General features: G+C 43.7%; 1 protein-coding gene across 18 annotated transcripts in view; it reads left to right on the forward strand.

The window, feature by feature from the left end:
* Positions 1-1,463: 1,463 nt before the first annotated feature.
* Positions 1,464-24,780, forward strand: part of caska (calcium/calmodulin-dependent serine protein kinase a) — a 221,074-nt gene continuing 197,757 nt past the window's right edge. For 7 of the 18 annotated variants that reach the window (XM_052522137.1, XM_052522138.1, XM_052522129.1 and 4 more), the window contains exon 1: positions 1,467-2,281. In XM_052522137.1, coding sequence (XP_052378097.1) covers positions 2,223-2,281 — 59 coding nt within the window. In that variant the 5' untranslated portion in view covers positions 1,467-2,222. Of the gene's footprint in view, positions 2,282-24,780 lie in introns of all 18 variants that reach the window. The other 11 variants (XM_052522123.1, XM_052522131.1, XM_052522140.1 and 8 more) reach the window with 5 other exon arrangements.

Here is a 24,780-nt window from a genome sequence, read left to right on the forward strand (position 1 = left end):
CACGGTTATAGCATGGGCAACCACAGAGAAAGAGAGACAAAAATTATTTATATTTAATCTTTCTCCTTCAATTCGCAGAGGCTGAATGTATCTCACCAGACAAAGCATCCGAGTGCGTGAAACAGCGCCCCCTTGTCTCTGTATGTGTAGCCCATGTATCAGATGCTGTGTAGTCCTGAAGAGTATGGCATTGTTGCCGCCTGTAGCACTGAATGCAAGGGAAGCCAGAAAGCATTTGGCCTCCCTTGATAACAAAAAGCAGAAAAGAATAACCAATCAGCATTGAGATAAACTGAGTGAGCTGAACTGTGAATTGTACTGGCACACCAAAAAAAAAGGGTCAAGGGATTGCACTAATGCACGCACGCACGCACACATACTAACACAAACACACAGATATATCAGAACCATGGACAGCCACATCATATTTAACTGACTGTTTTTGGTATCTTTTAGTTGTCACAATATTAGACTAGGCATAGGTGATTTGATGATGTTGAAATGTTGAAGTTGAAATGGTGCTGGAATAGTGGAGCTCCTGTTTTCTTTGCGACTTGCTGTAACTCTCCGTGGTTCTAAATCAATAGGGGTTTGGTAGTCCAAAAATGTCATAAACACTAACTTGCTTGATCATGCTGTAGGTTATGTAACTGTTTGTTACATGCAAAATGCTTTGTGGACTCCACCGGACAGATGATGCTCTCCGGTTTTGTGATGAAACAAAAGTGTGTTTGAATTTATTCTGCCACTGTGTCTTCTTACTGTCTCGGCCTTAAGCTTATTTATCACGGTCGCAAGGCATATTACCTAACAGTTATAGAGCAAATAACGCAATTATCACAACACATAGGTTGTAATATGGCAATTTTGTTCTGGCTTGCCTTCCTCTGAGACTTTACCCACACACCACTACTGCCATTCAATAGCACCGAATGAGTTCTGTTTGAGTTAAATAATTAATACTGCTGTGAAATATATTTTCCATAACCAAAAATATTTATTTTCAGCTGTTGTACAAAACCGAATGTAAAAGACACAAAAATTTAATTTAAGCAGAGGAAGCATAGAAATAGTGCACATAGAACAGCTCTACTGCTTCTTAGACTTGCTTTCAATGAGAATGACAGATCTATAAGACACATTTCTATGTTGATTTGGTTGTGTCGCCAAAAAAGTTGCATATTGCAGGTTTACATGTCTACGTGTGCATGCTGTGGTGTCATTTGCACTTTGAAAAGGTACTCCTTGTTGTGATTTATTGTTATTTAAAAGTGAATCTGGAAACTGCGACTCAAAAACTACCACAAAGGCGCTCTTGCTACGTCATCTTGGCTCAAGCACCGTGTGTTGCAATTGTGGGATCCCGGTACGCAGCCGCTCCTGCGGAACCATAATGGTGGTTTGCGGGGCAGTTTCATAACCTTGGGTGGGAGGAGCTTGGCTATGCTGGACGAGGAGCGACGAAGGAAGAGAGGAGAATTGGAGCAACGATAAAGTGAAAGGGCGAGAGAGAGAGGATTAGGGCACGCCCCTGAAGCCCGTTTTCAGTTAATAGTTTTACCTTCCCGATCGAGTCGCGTGTGCACGGGACCCATGCGCGCTTTTCAAGGGGGACGAAACTAACCTTTTCACCTCTTTTGGGATGTGAAGAATGTAGCTAGACTACACGTATGTGTTATTTACATTAAACAGTATTTTGAGTAAATAGTTAGTTTTGTTGATGAACTCTGCAAGATACACAGAGTATAGCTGTAGTTTTTGCAGCGGGTTGTAGCCTACGTGCGTTCTGGACGGTTGACTAATGTGGATCAGCGGACAGGGCACGCGACTCGAGTTGTTTATTATAACGTTTTACAATACCACCGTAGGCTTCGAGGAGGAGTAGCCTACATAGGAAACCGGGAAACCTGGGCAAGGTGGGGCAGAACCGAAGACCGTAAACGGGATTATTGAAAAACTCACGTTGCCTTGAAGCTTCGCACCGTAGTTGAACCACCGCAGCTACGCAGCGTTTTGGGGAAAAAATATTTTTCAAACCCATTGGAATTGGGGAAGCTTTATTCCCAACTCATTGGTGATTAGTCTACGCTTCAAGTAGCCTAGGCTACAGAGAGCAGAACAGTTTGTATTCACAAAAACGTCAGTTTGTTGTGATTATTTGCTTTGGAACATACGTTTCAGGACGGATTTGGGGGGAATTATTTCCCCAGCCTCGCTGGACCATGGCGGACGACGACGTACTGTTTGAAGATGTGTACGAGCTGTGTGAGGTCATTGGAAAGTACGTGTAATGTTTGTTGCCTTTTATTACACGATGCGGTTACATTGTATCTCCCCGAATGTGTCCCCTTGTCTAGAGTATTTTCTCTCTCTTTCTCTCTCTCTCTCTCTGTGTGTGACAACATGCACGGGAGACACTTCACAGTTCATCATGGTGTGGTGGAGAGTGAACACACACACCCTGTATCGGTCATGACAGCTGAGCTGTAGTGCATATTACCACGTCTTGAGTTGCAGATTTTAATTCATAGCCTTAAATCTCATGTGCAACATGCAAGTCTCCCATGTTACACATTCCTCTATTAGCAATGTCAGATAGGTAATGACCTGTGATTTCTTATAGGTATGAGACGATCGCATGAGTCATGTGCAATCAATGTGTCATGTTGTACTAGAAGGCTATCTTGCATATTGTCACTTGCAGTTGTGACTAGGCTACATGCAAATGTCACAATATAATCTTTCCTCATTTGCTCACTCCCAGGAAATCCAATTATTTCAGAGCCAATGAAAATGCATGATTATTTCTCTGTGGATGAATTTATCTTCCTTCTTATGTTGTGGGTGCATACTTCTTTCCTGCAGTGACAGCAAATGTCTGTTCTATGTTCTTTATTCTATTCTATTCTACATGTTGTAAGTGAGCCTCCTCCACAGCTGCTGTGTGGGTCTGATTCTCTCAGCCTGGGATGATGAGGACACATCAGAATGATGATTATGGTGAATGAATAGGGATTCGGCAGGCTTCAAGTCCTAATGCATTACAACCCTATCGGTCTGTATAGTCAATCATTGCCTTGGTGTCCTGTTTAGATGTAGGCTATTCCACTCTATCATTTGCATAATAGTTGCACTGTAATTACATAGTCATTAGGTTGAGTGTAATTACACAATTGGAAAGGGACTTTTATATTACTCTAAACAAAAGCAAAACGCGTGTTCATAAATACACTATACAGAAGTCTATCCGTGCATTAGATTTAGTACATTGGATAGTAGGTTTTCAGGCAGTTAGCAAGAGCCTCTCCCTGAAAATCAGGTCTTGAAAATCAGGTGTAAAACCAAAGGCAGAAACACATCAATCATCATATTGACGGGATCCGGGCTGGGTTGGCTTTGTTGACAGTGGCCACTGTGTGTGTGTGTGTGTTGTGTGTACTGACACTGTGTTTTAGGGTTGGGCGGTATCCAGATTTCCATACCTTCATAACCCCCCCCACAAGAAAAATGTCACTTACCAGTATACTAACAACACGCTAACAAGTACTAAGGAATCCCCAAGTACTAAGGAATCCCCATAGCGGATGCAAGGTAAATGCTAACGAGCGCATGCAAACATTTACCACTAAAAGAGACGACCCAGCTTATAAAGTTATGCAAGTATATAAAAAGGCAGTTTTCACCATGCACAAAACATATGTTAGACAGCAGGATCTTTATCCAGGAGGCGATTGTCTCTGCTGCTGTTACGAAAAAGCTTGATCTTGCAAGCTAACATTAGCCACTTATGTTAGCAAAACCTAGCTGTAGAGAGTTTATTTTACACACCGTAGATAGTTAACTTAATGGTTATACGATATATAGCTGGCAAACTTTAGTAGTGGATTTCAGACAAATGTAACTTGATCACCTCACTAAGTTGCGCTGCAGGAGTGACTCACCTCACAGAGCTCCCGTTTTGCTTGTCCCTCTTTGTAAAAAAACATATGTGACTGGCTCAAACATCTGTTTTGGGAAACTAGTAACTAGAACGCTTCATAATGAAAAATAATCTAACAGGCGAAATGTTGAGAGCAATCTACTTGATGTTTTACCTAGTGCACAAGTGGACTGCAGGTATTTCTGTAAAAAGTTTAAATAACGTCAAAGCCGGAAAAGTCATGCAGAGGGTATTTCAAAATACCCGAGTTACGGTATAACGCCCAACCCTAGTGTGTACTGACTGGGCACTGGGCCTACTGTAACATGTTTAGGCATGCCTGAAACCTGTGTGAGAAATGTAAAAGACACTGACAGACAAAATACCTGTCTCTGTACTTGATATCCGGGGGAGTTAGGTACACACACATTAAACAAACATTTGTAGGGTGAAGTTTCCCCTAGACACTGGTATATGGTCAGTTAAGCATTTTACCCCCGATGGTTAAGGTCAGGATTGGGGATAGCGTTATCTGATCCACGATCTGTGTTTCGTGGCAGCTGCTATCATACCAGCCTTGTCCCAATCCTGCCCAACAGCCGATCGGTCAGAACAGATATTGAAAGAGACAAGACTACAATAGTAAAGTCGAACACTTCAAATCTCCTCTGTGAGCTGCACTCACAGACACACACTCATTTTGTTTCTGTCAATTCCAGTGTGGTTTACAACACTTGAACAACATTTGAATAATCAACATCAGTCTTTGGTTCCTGCTAGACTACAGAGCTTTGTTTAATGGAGCTGTGAAGTAGACTGTTGATTTGATCCTGTGAGAAAAGAGATTAACAAAGGGAATGGGGAAACCCTACCAAATAACCACACAGCCGTTTGCAGAGGCGTCACTTTAAAAGCCTAATGCTCCAGATCGTCAGGGTTTTATGTCGAGGTTAGATGCACAGTGATACTATAGGCCTATATATAGGTCAGCTTAACGCTGGACTGTGTGTGGAAGAGTAGGGTTTTTGCAGTGTGCTGTCCCAGAGTATGTGTGTGAATGAGATTTTGGCACGTGTGTGTGTGTGTGTGTGTGTGTGAGCGGGATTTAGGCCTAAGCTCTCAATTTTAGAACACTGACCTCAGGCACAAATCCTGTCTGTCTGTCAGCGAGTGTGTTGGTGTTTGTATGTGAGAGTGCACGTTTGTGTTTGCATGTGGCATGTTGCTGTTAGATTGATTCACTCTGTTCCCAAGACTGCAGGGGAATGGGAGGTGAAGAAGGGAGAAGGGAGGGAGGGAAAAGGGGGATGTGTTGGGAGTTTGTAGCAGAAAGAAGTCCAATAGTTTTACTTTGAGATGTACTCTACCTTCAGGCTACTCTCTTTTATTATCAGGCCTCTGATCAACTCAGAACAATGGATGGGTGTGAGTGTGTGTGAGCGTGCGCATGTGTGGGTTGTGTGGTGATGGGCCATAATTAGTGCTCTGTAATAGAGGTCGACCGATTTATGATTTTTCAACGCCGATAGCGATTATTGGAGGACCAAAAAAGCCAATACCGATTAATCAGCCGTTTAAAAAAATAAAAAATAAAAAAAGTGTTTGTAATAATGACAATTACAACAATACTGAATGAACACTTATTTTAACTTAATATAATACCTCAATAAAATCAATTGAGCCTCAAGTAAATAATGAAACATGTTCAATTTGGTTTAAATAATGCAAACATGCTATGTAAGACAGCTAACGTTTCAGTTCCTTGCTCAGAACATGAGAACATATGAAAGCTGGTGGTTCCTTTTAACACGAGTCTTCAATATTCCCAGGTAAGAAGTTTTAGGTTGTAGTTATTATAGGAATTATAGGACTATTTCCCTCTATACCATTTGTATTTAATTAACCTTTGACTATTGGATGTTCTTATAGGAACTTTAGTATTTCCAGTGTAACAGTATAGCTTCTCCTTGCTCCTCACTGGGCTCCAACCAGCAACACAACGACAACAGCCACCATTGAAGCAGCGTTACCCATGCAGAGCAAAGAAAACAACAACTAGAAGGCTCAGAACGAGTGATGTTTGAAACGCTATTAGCGTGCGCTAACTAGCTAGCCATTTCACTTTGATTACACCAGCCTCATCTCGGGAGTTGATAGGCTTGAAGTCATAAACAGCGCAATGCTTCTTGACGCACAACGAAGAGCTGCTGGCAAAACGCACAAAAGTGCTGTTTGAATGAATGTTTACGCACCTGCTTCTGCCTACCACTGCTCAGTCAGATACTTAGATACTTGTATGCTCAGTCAGATTATATGCAACGCAAGACACGCTAGATAATATCTAGTAATATCATCAACCATGTGTAGTTAACTAGTGATTATGATTGATAGTTTTTTATAAGATAAGTTTAATGCTAGCTCGCAACTTACCTTGGCTTACTGCATTCTCGTAACAGAGGTCTCCTTGTGGAGTGCAACAACAGAGAGAGGCAGGTCGTTATTGCGTTGGACTAGTTAACTGTAAGGTTGCAATGTTGGATCCCCTGAGCTGACAAGGTGAAAATCTGTCTTTCTGCCCCTGAACAAGGCAGTTAACCCACCGTTCCTAGGCCGTCATTGAAAATAAGAATGTGTTCTTAACTGACTTGCCTAGTTAAATAAAGGTTTAATTGTTATTATTATTTTAAATCGGCAAATCGGCGTCCAAAAATACCGATTTCCGATTTTTATGAAAACATGAAATCGGCCCTAATTAATCGGCCATTCCGGTGTGTGTATGGTTGTGGCTGTGTCTGGTTGTGGGTGGGCCAGTTGCATGTGACAGCTCAGGCAGATGATGTCAGTGTCAATATGGACTGTAGAATAAGAGCTTGCATACAGTTCTGCTTATCCTGCTGTTTGGACCTCAGCCTTATTTCATTAGAACATCCTTTATTTACAAGTGTTGCGTGATGCCTACATGCTACACACTATCTCTTTCTCACTCGCTCACAGACAGACAGACAGACAGGAGTCAGTAGTCAGTAGGCCATGCAGTAGTCTCAGGCCTCGTACAGTAAACTATAATCCGGTGTAGTTCAACCCAGCCCAGCTCCATCAAGCCTCTTATCCATCGCTGCATGGGCAGCTTCAAAGGAGACTGAATAGGAAGTAATATACTCCTCTCAATGAATCAATGCACTCACAGGCCTGCCTACAGTCTCATTGTATATTTAACAATGTCCTCACTGTGGATTTAACAATGGGGCGTGTCCTTTACCGCACAGTGAAGTGGGTCTACTTTAAATTGAATAGTGAATTACTGTCCATTTGCATTACCTTTAGTCAGGGACTCAGACAGGCTTAATAAAGAGCCAATATGTAATCACTTTGCAGGGTGTGGGCACGAGTGTGGCACGAGTGTAGAGGTGTGTGTAATGGGAGTCAGTAATGTGTGTGTGTGTGTGTGGCCATACAATAGCCTGCCAGTCCTGCCCTCGGGCCCTACTCCACAAGGGGCTAAAGGGGGCTTACCCTCTCAGTTCAACTTGAGCCCCCTCAGTTGTAGTTTTATGTCCCTATTTAAGGACTCCTGAGTGGCACAGTGGTCTAAGGCACTGCATCACAGTGCTAGAGGTGTCACTACAGACCTGGGTTCGATCCTGGTCTGTATCACAACCGCCCGTGATCAGGAGTCCCATAGGGCGGTGCACAATTGGCCAGGCGCCGTCCGGGTTAGGGGAGGGTTTTGCCGGGGGGAGCTTTACAAGGAGTCTGTCATTGTAAATAAGAATTTGTTCTTAACTGACTTGCCTAGTTCAATTAAAAAGCTAAAAAAGTTTACATGATTGAGTGTGTCAGCACAATGGACAGGGCGCGCCACTGTGTGTGTCTATGGAAAGCCACTGGGTGGCTAGGTATGAGTCCTTTGGGTTTCCATAAAAAGCAGGCTGGGGGGTGCTACTCATCTCTGTGGTAGGCAAAGTGAACAATGTGATACCTGTAATATTTTGATTTTTAAGGGCAGGCCCGTGCTGTGAAGTTTACTGTTGAAGCTGCTTCACTCAACTCTGCCTCACAACCCGCCACTACCGAGTTTAGGTAGCTTCTTGGCTAACTGTAAAAAGTGTTAGTCTTATTAGCCTTAGCCTATTTAGCTAGCTCAAACCAGCTTATCTGCCACAATGGATATCAGAAATGAACTTTGCCAAGTACACCCAAAAAAAGAGAAGGAGAGCAACAGCAGCAGCATCAAACCACTGAGGCTGCCGCCAAGCCCAGCAGCGATGATGCTGTGTGTGCAGTGCCTACAAACCCTTCCACAAGCGGCGCCAGGATAATGGCTCCACAGCCGCCTTCATCTCCGACTGTTCATGATGATCTTGGAACAGAGGAGCCAGCCCAGGTTAAATCCTACCCTAGCCACAGGTTTTCTGTCCAAAAACATTCATTGAATAACAACTGGTTCATAGGAAGAGAATGACTGGAATACTTGGTTACTGCTGATGCAACATTTTGTTTCTCAATGTCGAAAGTTTTGTGTTTCCCAATGCTAACACAGACAAGGCCTTCACCCAAGATGGCTATTCTTACTGGAAGAAAGCTGTTGATAGTACCAACGGATTTGCTATGCACGCATCGAGCAAAGAGCCTTAGAGGCGGTACTTGGATGCTGTCATCGGTGAAATGTCAGAACGATTCAGGGAGGCCATGTGTGCCCTTGACCCCGAGAGTTATGACTTTCCAGATGTTGAAAAAGGTGAAACCATTGCTGGATCTAAGCAAAATAGATTTGGTGGAAGCTGAGATTGGTGTTGCTCCGCCTCTCTGGCTCCGATGAGGACAAATGGACCCCACTTGATATGCTGCAACGATTCTCTGAGCCTCTCTCCTCTATGCCGACCGTGCTTACTGCACTGAAACATGGACTGACTTTTGGGGTGTCCACAGCTACATGCGAGAACTCATTTTCCACTTTGACAAAGGTGTTCAGTCAGCACAGAAGAGGCATGCTACACCCGAGGAAAGCTCAACTAATCCAACTGGCATTTGAGGGGGATATTACAAGAAGATTTCAGGGAAAATGGAATGATCGATTACTCAGGAATTTCCACAGAGCATCAAGGAGGCTGCTACCCTTTTGAAAAGGTAAGATTGAAACAATCTTGCTGTTTGTTTATTATAAAAATCTTTCTTTTAGTGTGTAGGCCGCTGTCCATGGTGCTGATAGAGCGCAGTGGCAATTTCTTGCCATTGAACCTGTCACTTCATAGTCAAAAGCGTTTGAACTTTTATGTTTATTGTGGTATAGTGTGATATAAGCAGAATTCAATATAATTCCAATGAAGAACCCAAATGATGTCCCTGTGTGTAGCTACAAATGTACATATGTTTCATTATAGAAACGGATACATTCAATTATGGTTTACTTGATAGCCTATTGGTTTTCGTTTCTGTACTTGTAGGAAACGTGTTTATGGTAGGCTGGCATTGCTTAATTAATTAGGTGGTTTCAAATTTGATTCACATAAGTGTATTGTGCCGTATGACAACATGTTGAACTCATGAGCGAGCTGAATGATTTTCCATGTTTGCCTTTATAAGGTTATTCATTTGGCAAGCAGCTGTGCATGGCTGCATCTCACTGTAGTAGGCTGTAGGCTATTTGGATCTCAATTCTCCTTTTGTTTACTGCGTTTGTTTATTGTTAATGTAACTAGCCTACATATAGATTGTGTCATGCATTTATCGATCTGATATTTTGTTGACTAGGACTACTACTTGGTACCACTGTTTTGTTCTGTTCTCATTCATTCGTTCACATTTGCAGATGTTGGTATTCTAAGCCAAAACTGCTATTTAGTAGTTTTGTTTCCATGCATGAATAACTAGGCTACTAATTTTAGCATCAAATTAGATGCCATGGTTGCCCTTAGTTTGAAGATGTAATCCAGAGACAGGTGTTGGACCAGCCTGTCACTCAATCAATGTAATTGTTTTGCTATTTTTATATAGGGACAAAAAAATAAAACTGAGGGAGTAAGCACCCTTGTGGAGCCGGGCCTGAGGGCAGGACTGACAGACTTATGAATGGCCACACACACACACACACACACACTGCTTCCTACCATTAACACACACTTCCACACTCGTGCCCACACCCTGCACAGTGATTACATATTGGCTTTTTATTAAGCCTGCCTGAGTCCCTGACTAAGGTAATGCAAATGGACAGTAATTCACTCTATTCATTTTAAAGTAGACCCACTTCACAGCGTGGTAAAGGACAAGCCCCGTGCTTAAATCCACAGTGAAGACATTGTTAAATATACAGTGAGACTTTAGGCAGGCCTGTGAGTGCACTGATCCATTGAGGGGAGCATATTACTTCCTATTCAGTCTCCATTGAAGCTGCCCATGCAGAGATGGATAAGAGGCTTGATGGAGCTGGGCTGGGTTGAAATAGTGACTTGCGACATATGCCTAGCTTCTTGAAATGGGTCACGTATTCATTACCAAAAGGGGCCTTGCTGTAGGACACTGCCCATTGTGCTGGTACAGCGCAGCAGAGATAGGCTACAGATTTCAAAAGCACTCTATGATCTTGGAGTCTTGGCATTTGAACTTTATGCTGCAGCCGAACACACCATTGGGTGCACACTGCCTGCCCTACAGGACATCTTCAACACCAGGTGTCGCAGGAAGGCTAAGAAGATCATCAGGGACCCAAGCCATGCCCTGTTCTCCCCACTTCAATCACTGCACACAGGCAGTGCAGGAGCATCATGGCAAAAACTGAAAGACTGGTCAATAGTTTCTACCCTCAGACCATCAGGCGGCTGAATAGCCACCACTACTCAGCTACTGCTCCACCCTCCCCTGCTACTCCCCCTATGGACATGAATCTGAACCAGTTTTTTTTTTTGTATAGTGTGATTATATAAGTAGAATTCAATATAATTTCAGTGCAAGAATCCCCCTAAAAATGGACCTCTCGCTGATTAAATAAAAAAATAAAAAAACACCCACACACCAACATTTTCTGGGGATCAAAAAGGGGCTTAGGTGGTGGGCTTGGCAGGGGGCGTGGCAATGGGTACATTTTTGAGAGATTTTTAGTAGTCCCAATCTTATTGGTGTAGAGGAATTTTTGCGTTTTTAAGTCAATTTCATGCAATTCTACACATTTCTCTATGTAGCTCAGGTAATTATATTGTGGTTTTAAAGCTAATTTCCTGCAATTCCTGTGCCAAGTGGAGGGTCAGAGGTTAGCTTGGTATAAACAGTATTATGGAAGAGCAGAAGTCCATTTGCATTAGCATTAGTGTAGGTGATTAGGTTAGCAACAATATTATGACTCAAAGCAGACATGTGTCCCCCATTGAATGCATAAGATTCCTTGCTGACAGCAGGAAAGCTGTGAACAGCTTGTTGACGGATGTCACTATGGTGACCCAAGGCTCTTTGGCACTGGGATCCAGTGGAATCACTGGGACCACTGGGATCCAGGCGCTCCATTGTTCAGATAATCACATGATAGTTAAGAGAAACCAAACGTCTCTTGTATTGATAAGAATGCACATTTCTTGTGTTGTGCATCTATTATCTGCCATGCAATTAACATGCCCATATTGGAATTGATTGAATATGTGACCCGTTTCAAGAAGCTAGGCGTTGAAAGATATAACTTTAGCCATCGGGAATTTTACGACTTTTCTCAAGAACGTTGATGCCCTGAATTTAGCAGGCACTATCGACAGATAAGTTGGGAAGGTTGTGGTGGGCTACTTTCTGCACACGGTCAGCGTGAACCGAAGTGACTTGGCACAATGCTGGCCAAAGAAGATGTAGCTACAAACAAAACTAGAGGTCGATCAATTATGATTCTTCAATGCCGATACCGATTTATTGGACGATTGTTTTATTATTATTATTTTTGTTTTCTTGTAATAATGACAATTACAACAATACTGAATGAACTCTTATTTGAACTTAGTATAATACATCAATAAAATCAATTTAGCCTCAAATAAATAATGAAACATGTTCCATTTGGTTTAAATAATGCAAAATAATGTTGAAGAAGAAAGTAAAAGTGCAATATGTGCCATGTAAAAACACTAACGTTTAAGTTCCTTGCTCAGAACATGAGAACATATGAAAGCTGGTGGTTCCTTTTAACATGAGTCTTCAATATTCCCAGGTAAGAAGTTTTAGGTTGTAGTTATAATAGGAATTATAGGACTATTTCTCTGTATACCATTTGTATTTCATATACCTTTGACTATTGGATGTTCTTATAGGCACATTAGTATTGCCAGTGGAACAGTATAGCTTCCATCCCTCTCCTTGCCCCTACCTGGGCTCGAACCAGGAACACATCGACAACAGCCACCCTCGAAGCATCGTTACCCATCGCTCCACAAAAGCCGTGGCCCTTGCTGAGCAAGGGGAACAACTACTCCAAGTCTGAGCTTAGTGATGTCACCGATTGAAACGCTATAAGCGCGCACCCCGCTAACTAGCTAGCCATTTCACATCGGTTACACCAACCAAATCTCGGGAGTTGATAGGCTTGAAGTCATAAACAGCTCAATGCTTGCAGCATTGCGAAGAGCTGCTGGCAAACCCACAAAAGTGCTGTTTGAATGAATGCGTACGAGCCTGCTGCTGCCTACCATCGCTCAGTCAGACTGCTCTATCAAATCATAGACTTAATTATAACATAATAACACAGAGAAATACGAGCCTTTGGTCATTAATATGGTCGAATCCGGAAACTATCATTTCGAAAAGAAAAAAAAGTTTATTCTTTCAGTGAAATATGGAACCGTTCCGTATTTTATCTAATGGATGGCATCCAAGTCTAAATATTGCTGTTACATTGTACAACCTTCAATGTTATGTCATAATTATGTACAATTCTGGCAAATTAATTACGGTCTTTGTTAGGAATAAATGGACATCACACAGTTCGCAACGAGCCAGGCGGCCCAAACTGCTGTATATACCCCGACTGCTTGCACGGAACGCAAGAGAAGTGACACAATTATAAGAAATTCATGTTAGCAGGCAATATTAACTAAATATGCAGGTTTAAAAATATATACTTCTGTATTGATATTAAAGAAAGGCATTGATATTTATGGTTAGGTTTGGTGCAACGACAGTGCTAATTCATCACAAGTAGGCTGTGATTCGATGAGAAATTAACAGACACCGCATCGATTATATGCAACGCAGGACACGCTAGATAAACTAGTAATCATCAACCATGTGTAGTTAACTAGTGATTATGTTCAGATTGATTGTTTTTTGTAAGTTTAATGCTAGCTAGCAACTTACCTTGGCTTCTTGCTGCCCTTGCGTAACAGGTAGTCAGCCTGCCACGCAGGCTCCTCGTGAAGTGCAATGTAAGGCAGGTGGTTAGAGTGTTGGACTAGTAACCGGAAGGTTGCAAAAACGAATCCCCGAGCTGACAAGGTAAAAATCTGTCATTCTGCCCCTGAACAAGGCAGTTAATCCACCGTTCCTAGGCCGTCATTGAAAATATGAATGTGTTCTTAACTGACTTGCCTAGTTAAATAAATGTGTAAAAAAAATTGGGCCAAATCAGTGTCCAAAAATACCAATTTCCCATTGTTATGAAAACTTGAAATCGGCCATTCCAATTAATCAGTCGACCTCTAAACAAAATGGTTAAAGGGTTCCAGTCTGCCGTGATTCATTCAGCCATGTATACTGGTAAGAGTCTAGCTACATTTTCAGATATTATACGTTTATCATTTTGTGAAAGTCGTTTTCATTGCAAGTTAAAGCATACTGGTCCTTCTGTAGCTCAGTTGGTAGAGCATGGCGCTTGTAACGCCAGGGTAGTGGGTTCGATTCCCGGGACCACCCATACGTAGAATGTATGCACACATGACTGTAAGTCGCTTTGGATAAAAGCGTCTGCTAAATAGCATATATATTATATTATTATTATTATTATACTGTTAGCTAGCTAGCGAGCGTCAGCTAGCTAACATTGAACCTAGTTGGTTAGCTTTAGATACCTGCAGATTCATACTACAGCTATGACAATGTTTGTATTGGTAGTAGTATGAGTTGGGATTATGCTGGTTGATTGTTTCACTTTGCCAGATGATTACGACCCATGAAGTTAGCCAGGTATGTGTGTCTGGGGGTGATTACGGCCATCTATTGTATTTCATGAACATGTGTACAAGTCTAGACAATAGTGACCCATATACTTAGCAAGATGTGGCTGGGGGATGGTTATAGCATTTCTTTCACGTGACCCATCAATTTAGACAAATGTGTCGGGTAATCATCTAATAATGATAAAATACTTATACAATATTTTTATCTGGACACTTTGTTTGTGATATTCCTACTATGCAAGTAACCGTTTCACTGAACCATTTACACCTTCTGTATCCTGTGCATGTGACACATAAACATCCATTTTATTTTATATAGTCTGTGTTTAGCAGAGATGATAATGTGAAGAACAACATAACCTGCACCAAATTCGTATTAGGATATAGGCCAAGGACTAGAAAAAGTATATTTTTATCTGGAGTTTTTCCTTATTGTAGGCTACACTTTTGCCACTTTTAGTCTTGAAGTCTTTGGTTGTTTACTACACTACTCACTCTGTTTAGCACATGGCCTCTCATGTGAATCCTTGAAGAGATGGGTGGGGCTAAGGCTTAAGCGGGTGTGAACGATGCTGAATGGGTGTAGACAAAGAAGAGCTCTCCAGTGGGTATACCAAAATATTCAAGGCAAATGTTCTCAATAGTGGGGTCACGAGTTTATCAACTTTCAAAGCAGAATTACTTTCCCATTGTTCCTCAACTGCAGTGTATGATGTACACATTTCTAGCTTTGAGTCTCTACTTTAAAGTAAAAAACACCATTTAAAATCTTGCTGCATTATACCGAATTTAGGTGGTGGGTCACATATGGCCCTTAGCCTAGAGTTCAGGTGAATTTGTTAATATTTTTTATTTATTTAACCCCTATTGAACTAGGCAAGTCAGATAAGAAAAAAATCTTATTTACAATGACGGCCTACCCCGGCCAAACCCAGACGACATTGGGCCAATTGTGCACCGCCCTATGGGACTCCCAATCACGGCCGGATGTGACGCAGCCTGGAATCGAACCAGGGACTGTAGTGACGCCTCTTGCACTGAGATGAAGTGCCATAGACCGCTGCGCAACTCGGGAGCTCAACATCCTCAAACACACAGCCTTTATAAGGGGCCTTCATCCACAATGTGTGCAGTTGAAGTCGGAAGTTTACATACACCTTAGCAAAATACATTTAAATTCCCTGTCTTAGGTCAGTTAGGATCACCACTTTATTTTAAGAATGTGAAATGCTTTGTGAGGGATTTGAGGGCTTTGTGATGGCCACTCCAATACCTTGACTTTGTTGTCCTTAAGCCATTTTGCCACAACTTTGGAAGTATGCTTGGGGTCATTGTCCATTTGCAAGACCCATTTGCGCCCAAGCTTTAACTTCCTGACTGACTGTCTTGAGATGTTGCTTCAATATATCCACATAATTTTCCATCCTCGTGATGCCATCTGTTTTTTAAAGTGCACCAGTCCCTCCTGCAGTGAAGCACCCCCACAACATGATGCTGCCACATCTGTGCTTCACGGTCGGGATGGTGTTCTTCGGCTTGCAAGCCTCCCCCTTTTTCCTCTAAATATAACGATGGTCATTATGGCCAAACAGTTCTATTTTTGATTCATCAGACCAGAGGACATTTCTCCAAAAAGTACGATATTTGTCCCCATGTGCATTAGCAAACCGTAGTCTGGCTTTTTTATGGCGGTTTTGGAGCAGTGGATTCTTCCTTGCGGAGCGGCCTTTCAGGTTATGTCAATACAGGACTCGTTTTACTGTGGATATAGATACTTTTGTACCTGTTTCCTCCAGCATCTCCACAAGGTCCTTTGCTGTTGTTCTGGGATTGATTTGCACTTTTTGCACCAATGTATGTTCATCTCTATGAGACAGAATGTGTCTCCTTCCTGAGCGATATGACGGCTGTCTTGTCCCATGGTGTTTATACTTGCTCCCACGGATGAACCAGACTTGTGTAGGTCTACAATGTTTTTTTTCTGAAGTCTTGGCTGATTTCCCCTTGATGTCAAGCAAAGAGGCACTGCGTTTGAAGGTAGGCCTTGAAATACATCCACAGGTACCTCCAATTGACTCAAATTATGTCATCAGAAGTTTCTAAAGCCATGACATCATTTTCTGTAATTTTCCAAGCTGTTTAAAGGCACAGTCAACAAAGTTTATGTAAACTTCTGACCCACTGGAATTGTGATACAGTGAATTATAAGTGAAATAATCTGTCTGTAAACAATTGTTGGAAAAATGACTTGTGTCGTGCACAAAGTAGATGTCCTAACCGACTTTCCAAAACGATATTTTGTTAACAAGAAATCTGTGGAGTGGTTGAAAGACGAGTTTTAATAACTCCAACCTAAGTGTATGTAAACATCTGACTTCAACTGTATGTGTCAAGCACAGCCTCTCTGTTAGTTGTTTTCTGATGGGATAGGGGAGAATTCTGCTGAGAGGGTAGTTTTAGCACGCACAATTACCCAAAGACACTAGTGCAGTGTTCTCACATTTAGCTCCTGAAATCTTTATCCCTCATGTCAAGTCCATGAAAACATGGTCTCTTGCAGCTCTATGTGTGCCGCCGACAAGAAAAATGCTCCTTCCATCATGTTCACACATCCCTCTTAGGAACATATTAGGAAATTAAAGGTCCAATGTAGCCATTTTCATGTTTTTTGCTTCCATCCAGCCACAAGGATTAGTGAGGTGGATTAGGCTGTTAGGCGATTAGGCGCGCAGTTGACGTTCCAATTCATCTCAAAGGTGTTTGATGGAGTTGAGGTCAGGGCTCTGTGCAAGCCAGTCAAGTTCTTCAATACCGATCTCGACAAACCACTTCTGTATGGACCTCGCTTTGTGCACGGGGGGCATTATCATGCTCAAAAAGGAAAGGGCCTTCCGCAAACTGTTGCCACAAGTTGGACGCACAGAATCGTCTAGAATGTCATTGTATGCTGTAGCGTTGAGATTTCCCTTCCCTGGAACTAAGATCTCCCTTCACTGGAACCTAGGACGAACCATGAAACAGCCCCAGACCATTATTCCCCCTCCCCCAAACTTTAGAGTTGGCACTATGCATTGGGGCAGGTAGCGTTCTCTTGGCATCTGCCCCACCCAGATTCGTCCATCTGACTGCCAGATGGTGAAACGTGCTTCATCACTCCAGAGAACACGTTTCCACCGCTCCAGAGTCCAATGGTGTTGAGCTTTACACCACTCCAGCCGACACTTGACATTGCGCATGGTGATCTTAGGCTTGTTTGCGCCTGCTCAGCCATGGAAACCCATTTCATGCAGCCCCTGCAAACAGTTTTTGTGCTGACGTTGCTTCAAGAGGCAGTTTGGAACTCGGGAGTGAGTGTTGCAACCGAGGACAGACAATTTATTCGTGCTGCGCACTTCAGCACTCGGCAGTCCCGTTTTGTGAGCTTGTGTGGCCTACCACTTTGCGACTGAACCGTTGTTGCTCCTAGACGTTTCCACTTCACAATAACAGAACTTACAGTTCTAGCAGGGCAGAAGTTTGATAAACCGACTTGTTGGAAAGGGGGCATCCTATGACGGTGCCACATTGAAAGTCACTGAGCTCTTCAGTAAGGCCATTCTACAGCCAATGTTTGTCTATGGAGATTACATGGCTGTGTGCTCGATTTTATACACCTGTCAGCAAGGGGTGTGGCAGAAGTAGTCGAATCCACCCATTTGAAGGGGTGTCCACATACTTTTGCATAATATAGTGTATATATAAAACATGAAAATCAAGTTTTGGACTGCACTTGGCCTTTAACATTGATTAAACATTTTTCCAATTCCCATCATAATGCTTGAGAAAGTCTGACAGTTGGCTACGTGATTTAGCTTAGCAGCTAGCTTAGGAAGCCAGTGAAGAAATCCCCCCTCCCCCTACTTTCAGTTTCAGTGAAGAAGACACAATCATTACTGTCTGTCTTGCCAGGCTGAACTGAATGCTAGGCTAATGCAGACAGACAGCAGCACTTTTTCAGGTCACTAACCTCAACGCTTCATTACAGATAACGGCACACACTGTCTGATTGCTTTTTGCCGACATGATCGGAATTTGGAATTTTTATAATTTTTAAAAATTCTCCGGAACTTACAGAAGTATTTTACAATAACATCACAGGACTAGTTAGGAGGGAGGGAAGTGACAGGGCTGTGTCCTGATATTGTAATATGTTTTTACTCACTTGTCTGCTGAGTGAAAAAACTTTGTCTTTATATCAAATCAAATCAAATCAAATTTATTTATATAGCCCTTCGTACATCAGCTGATATCTCAAAGTGCTGTACAGAAACCCAGCCTAAAACCCCAAACAGCAAACAATGCAGGTGTAAAAGCACAGTGGCTAGGAAAAACTCCCTAGAAAGGCCAAAACCTAGGAAGAAACCTAGAGAGGAACCGGGCTATGTGGGGTGGCCAGTCCTTTCTGGCTGTGCCGGGTAGAGATTATAACAGAACATGACCAAGATGTTCAAATGTTCATAAATGACCAGCATGGTCGAATAATAATAAGGCAGAACAGTTGAAACTGGAGCAGCAGCACAGTCAGGTGGACTGGGGACAGCAAGGAGCCTTCATGTCAGGTAGTCCTGGGGCACGGTCCTAGGGCTCAGGTCAGTTGAAACTGGAGCAGGAGCATGGCCAGGTGGACTGGGGACAGCAAGGAGTCCTCATGTCAGGTAGTCCTGGGACATGGTCCTAGGGCTCAGGTCCTCCGAGAGAGAGAAAGAAAGAGAGAAGGAGAGAATTAGAGAACGCACACTTAGATTCACACAGGACACCGAATAGGACAGGAGAAGTACTCCAGATATAACAAACTGACCCTAGCCCCCGACACATAAACTACTGCAGCATAAATACTGGAGGCTGAGACAGGAGGGGTCAGGAGACACTGTGGCCCCATCCGAGGACACCCCGGACAGGGCCAAACAGGAAGGATATAACCCCACCCACTTTGCCAAAGCACATCCCCCACACCACTAGAGGGATATCTTCAACCACCAACTTACCATCCTGAGACAAGGCCGAGTATAGCCCACAAAGATCTCCGCCACGGTACAACCCAAGGGGGGCAACCCAGACAGGCCGACCACAACAGTGAATCAACCCACCCAGGTGACGCACCCCCAGGGACGGCACGAGAGAGCCCCAGCAAGCCAGTGACTCAGCCCCGTAACAGGGTTAGAGGCAGAGAATCCCAGTGGAAAGAGGGGAACCGGCCAGGCAGAGACAGCAAGGGCGGTTTTGCTCCAGAGCCTTTCCGTTCACCTTCCCACTCCTGGGCCAGACTACACTCAAACTCAAGTGCATCATAGTGCATTATAGTTCAGTGGAGGTAAAGAAAGGAAAGGAGGCTTTTTAGGAAGGGACAGGGATTACTTCAAGGGTAAATCCAGTTGAATTCAGTCACTTTTTGCCTGTGGAAGAAGTGAATTCATGTTTGCCTGTGGAAGAAGTGGTCAGAAAGTGACTTTTTGGACCTGAATGTCAAAACATTTAGTTGATAAAAATGCTAAGAATTGACACATTTTGCATACTCCACCATACCATGAGACATCCATGTCTTTATCACTGGAAAATATAACAGTTGAGGTTGATGTAATTTAGAAGCTAGAGGTCTTCACAGGTTCAACAAGTTGGATAATAGTAATGGCCATACCACACCAAACCATCACAAAAGTTTCTTAAAGCCATTCCAAATTCACATAAAAATGTGAGTTATAGATCTGTCATTGTCATTGAAAGCAAGTCTAAGAAGTGGTAGATCTGGTTTGTGTGCGCTATTTCTGTGTGTGCGCTATTTCATCTTTTTACTTTTTGGTTTTGTATAATAGCTCCAAACAGCTGAAAATACAATATTTTTGGTTGTCGAAAAGATTTTTCACAGTGGTTTAGATGGTACAATTATTTTGTCACAAACTGTAATTAGACACTATTTTGCAACCAGGAAATGGCGGAGCGATTTCTGAATATTGCACCTTTACTTTATTAGGGTTATATCAAAGCAAGTCATTATTTATAGGGAAAAATGGAATAGGTTATTATATTGAGGCATTACATTACGTTTTTCATCTTGCCCTCTTTGGTTTTTCCTTTTCATGGTTTGAGTGTGAGTAGCTCTAAAGTACGCCTACATGTAATTCTATTCTGTTGAGGCAAAACAGTTGGAACTTAATTTTGCCAAAGAAAATGGCTCAACAGAATGAAACAAAACACATTATTTAAAGAACTGGTTTAAACCTTCACAGCAGCAATTTCCAACACAGGTGAGCGTTCTACCGTAGGCCTACCCAACAAATGACAGTAATAGGTTAATGTTATTTATTTTACAACAGGCCTGCTTTTAACCTATTTTAAACTAAATACGGAGCACAATATTAAAAAGACAGTTCGAACTTAATTTAGCCAACAAAAATGTCTCAGGAAAACAGATCCTGCTTATTGTTTGAGAATTAAAACATTTTTATAAGCACCACGCAACCACACGTTGGATGAACAATTTCAGAAATTCAGTTGTTTTTCATCTTTATGCAGTAATAAAGGTTTTACACTATTCTTTGTTGGAACAGCCTCTCTGGTATTGCTTATAATTTATTTAGTGTTTACACTCTTCCAAATTGTCTGAAATTATAACCCTCCTTTTTCTTGATCTTCCTGTTGTTGTTATTATTATGATCATCAGTATCATCAGGGCTTTCACGGAGTGGTCGCGAGATTGCTCGGGGAGGTGTGTAGGGGTTTCCGTTGGTGCTACCACGGTGGAAAGTCCAGACCAGGTCTCCACCGTGCGCACCCCCCCAGAATATGCTGATTTGGCTCTCGCCTACTGTAAAAAGAAGGTGACTCAATTACTACCCCATCGACGGAGGGGTCGTGTGATAAATCTCCTGGTAGATGCGGCACTTCCAAGGAGTCATGTGGATCCCCTTTCGCAAGCGGAGACGGCGGCTATGGAGACATATGTCTCTGCATCAGGGGTAGTTTCGGTCCCCCACTTCAAGGTTATTTTTTGTGAAGAAGGAGGGAGGTCTGCACCTGTGCATGTTTGAGGTCTCAATCAAATCACGGTCAGGTACAGTTACCCGCTACCTCTCATCGCCACGGCGATTGAGTCAATGCACGTGGCACGCTTCTTTACTTAACTGGATCTCAGGAGCGGGTTCAACCTGGTGCGTATCCGGAAGGAGACGAGTGGAAAACGGCGTTAAGTACCACCTCAAGACATTATGAGTACCTCGCCATGCCGTACGGGTTGATGAATGCTCCATCAGTCTTCCAATCATTTGTGAACGAGATCTTCAGGGACCTGCACGGGCAGGGTGTGGTGGTGTATATCGATGACGTTCTGATATACTCTGCTACACGCTCCGAGCATGTGTCCGAGCATGCGCAGGGTACTTGGACGACTGTTGGAGCATGACCTGTACACCAAGGCTGAGAAATGCCTGTTCTTTCAGCAGTTCGTCTCTTTCCTAGGGTAATGCATTTCCACATCAGTGGTGGAGATGGAGAGTGACCGCATGTCAGCCGTGCGTAATTGGCCGACTCGGTAAAGGAGGTGCAGCTGTTTTTAGGGTTTGCCCATTACTACCGGATAATCTCCCGGGTTTTGGCCAGGTGGCTGCTCCCATTACCTCGCTGCTGAAGGGGGTCCTGTACGTCTGCAGTGGTCGGCTGAGGCGGACAGGGCTTTTGGGCAACTAAGAGCTCTGTTTACCTCGGCTCCGGTGCTGGACCATCCGGATCCCTCTTTGGCGTTCATAGTGGAGGTGGACGCGTCCGAGGCTGGGATAGGAGCTGTGCTCTCTCAGCGCTCAGGCACGCTTCCAAAGCTCCGCCCTGTGCTTTCTTCTCAAAGAAGCTCAGCCCGGCGGAGCGGAACTATGATGTGGGGGACCGGGAGCTGTTGGCTGTGGTTAAAGCTTTGAAGGCGTGGCGACATTGGCTTGAGAGGGCTAAACGCCCTTTTCTCATCTGGACTGACCACCGCAACCTGGAGTACATCCGGGCAGCGAGGAGACTGAACTCTCGTCAGGCAAGGTGGGCCATGTTCTTTACCCTGTCCTACAGACCAGGTTCCCAGAATATGAAGGCAGACGCACTGTCCCGGCTGTATGACACAGAGGAGCGGCCCATGGATCAGACTCCCGGCCTCCTGCCTGGTAGTGCCGGTCGTGTGTGAGCTGGACGCCGATATTAAGCAGGCGTTACGTACAGAGCCGGCTCCCCTCCCGTGTTCCGTCGGGCGTCTGTACGTTCCATCTGCTGTCCGTGACCAGTTGATCTATTGGGCCCACACATCACCCTCCTCTGGTTATCCGGGGATCGGTCGGACGGTGCTCTCTGACTGGGAAGTACTGGTGGCCCACCTTGGCAAAGGACGTGAGGGTTTATATTTCCTGCTCGGTGTGCGCCCAGAGCAAGGCTCCTAGGCACCTGCCCAGAGGTAAGTTACAACCCTTACCTGTTCCACAACGGCCGTGGTCTCAGCTGTTGGTAGATTCCCTGAACGACCTTCATCCCTCACAGGGGAACACGGCGATCCTGGTCGTTGTGGATCGTTTTTCTAAGTCCTGTCGACTCCTCCCTCTGCCTGGTTTCCCCTACGGCTCTACAGACTGCGGAGGCCTTGTTTACACACGTCTTCCGGCACTACGTGGTGCCTGAGGATATAATGTCTGATCTGGGTCCCCTGTTCACGTCGAGGGTATGGAAGGCGTTCATGGAACGTCTGGGGGTCTCGATAAGCCTTACCTCGTATTTTCACCCCGAGAGTAACGGGCAGGCGGAGAGAGAGTAAACCAGGAAGTGGATAGGTTTCTGAGGTCCTATTGGAAGGACCGGCCAGGGGAGTGGGCAGCGTTTGTGCCCTGGGCAGAGATGACCCAGAACTCGCTCCGCCACTCCTCTACTAACCTCACCCCTTTCCAGTGTATATTGGGGTATCAGCCGGTTCTGGCTCCTTGGCATCAGAGTCAGACGAGGCTCCTGCGGTGGACGCCGCCCATGTCCACCTTCAGCACGCCATGTTGCGCCAGAAAGTTGGCACAGACCGTCACCGCAGTGAGGCCCTGGTGTTCGCACTGGGGGACCGGGTCTGACTCTCGAACCAAAACCTGCCTCTCCGCCTGCCCTAGCGGAAGCTGGGCCCACGGTTTGTGGGGCCATTCAACGTCCTGAGGTGAGTGAATGAGGTTTGTTACAAGTTACAGCTTCCCAATTACCGTATTAACCCCTCGTTCCACGTGTCTCTCCTCAGGCCGGTGGTGGTTGGTTCGCTCCAGGCATCTGAGGTGCGGGAAGTTCTTCCGTCCCCTCTGGACATCGAGGGGGCCCCGGCGTACTCCGTTCATTCCATCCTGGATTCAAGGTGTCGGGCGGGGGGGCCTTCAGTACCTCGTGGAGTGGGAGGGGTACGATCCGGAGGAGAGGTGCTGAGTTCCGGTGGCGGATGTGTTGGACCCTGAGCTGCTGCGGGAGTTCCACCGTTGCCGGTCAGATCGCCCTACGACTCGCCCTTTACTTTAATGAAAAATGCCTCCATGTTTGCAATCAACAGTAGCCTAGGCTCCTTTCACTCGCTCTTTGTTGCGCCTCTGCACCAGGTGCACTTTTAGATTTTTTTTAGATAATTCACTTTAAAAGTTACATTTGTTTTTATTTAACACCATTTTCCCCTTCAGAAATGTGAAAATAGTTTCACAACCCTGCTTGTAAGCTTTTAAATGATATCAATCTCAACTGTTTATCTTTTCCGGTGATGAAGACTCATGGTCTGCAAAATTGGGAGTGGGGAAGAAAGTACCCAATTGTCATACTTGAGTAAAAGTGAAGATGCTTTAATAGAAAATGACTCAAGTAAAAGTTATTCTGTAAAATACTGCTTGAGTAAAAGTTCAAAAGTATTTGGTTAAAAATATACTTAAGTATCAAAAGTAAATGTAATTGCTAAAATATACTTAAGTATCAAAAGTAAAATGAGAATTATAAATAATTTCAAAGCAAAACAGACGGCCACATTTTCAACTTTTTTATTTATTTACGGATACCCAGGGGCACGCTCCAACTCTGACATCATTTACAAACGAAGCATGTGTTTAATGAGTCCGCCAAATCAGAGGCAGTAGGGATGACCAGGGATGTTATCTTACTTGATAAGTGTGTGAAATTGACAATTTTCCTGTCCTGCTAAGCATTCAAAATGTAATGAGTACTTTTGGGTATCAGGGAAGATGTATGGAGTAGAAAGTACTTAATTTTCTTTACGAATGTAGTGAAGTAAAAGTTGTCAAAAATATGAATAGTAAAATACAGATACCCCAAAAACCTTTTAAGTAGTACTTCAAAGTATTTTTACTTAAGTACTTTACACCACTGAAATAGATCACCTTTATATCTTGAATGTTTTATCATTCAGGTCCAAAAAGTCACTTTCTGAGCACTTATACAAAGGGCAAATATGTATGGTAGGTTCCATTCAAATCAAAAGGGATGCTGTCATAGTGATTGAATTCAAATAGATTTACCCTCAAGGAAGGGATGAAGGATGGGCCATTGTCACAGATTCAGACCAGTGAAGCATGGAAGACGGTGGCAGGCAGAAACAGGCCAGTGCTCTTTTGTCTCTGTGTGTGTGTGGTCCAGAGACTGCATGCCCAGCAGGTCCTGTTGTCTGACGAGATGATTCATTTATTCATGAATTAT

The sequence above is a fragment of the Oncorhynchus keta genome, chromosome 7, assembly GCF_023373465.1.
Source record: "Oncorhynchus keta strain PuntledgeMale-10-30-2019 chromosome 7, Oket_V2, whole genome shotgun sequence".
In the NCBI taxonomy this organism is placed as follows: domain Eukaryota; kingdom Metazoa; phylum Chordata; class Actinopteri; order Salmoniformes; family Salmonidae; genus Oncorhynchus; species Oncorhynchus keta.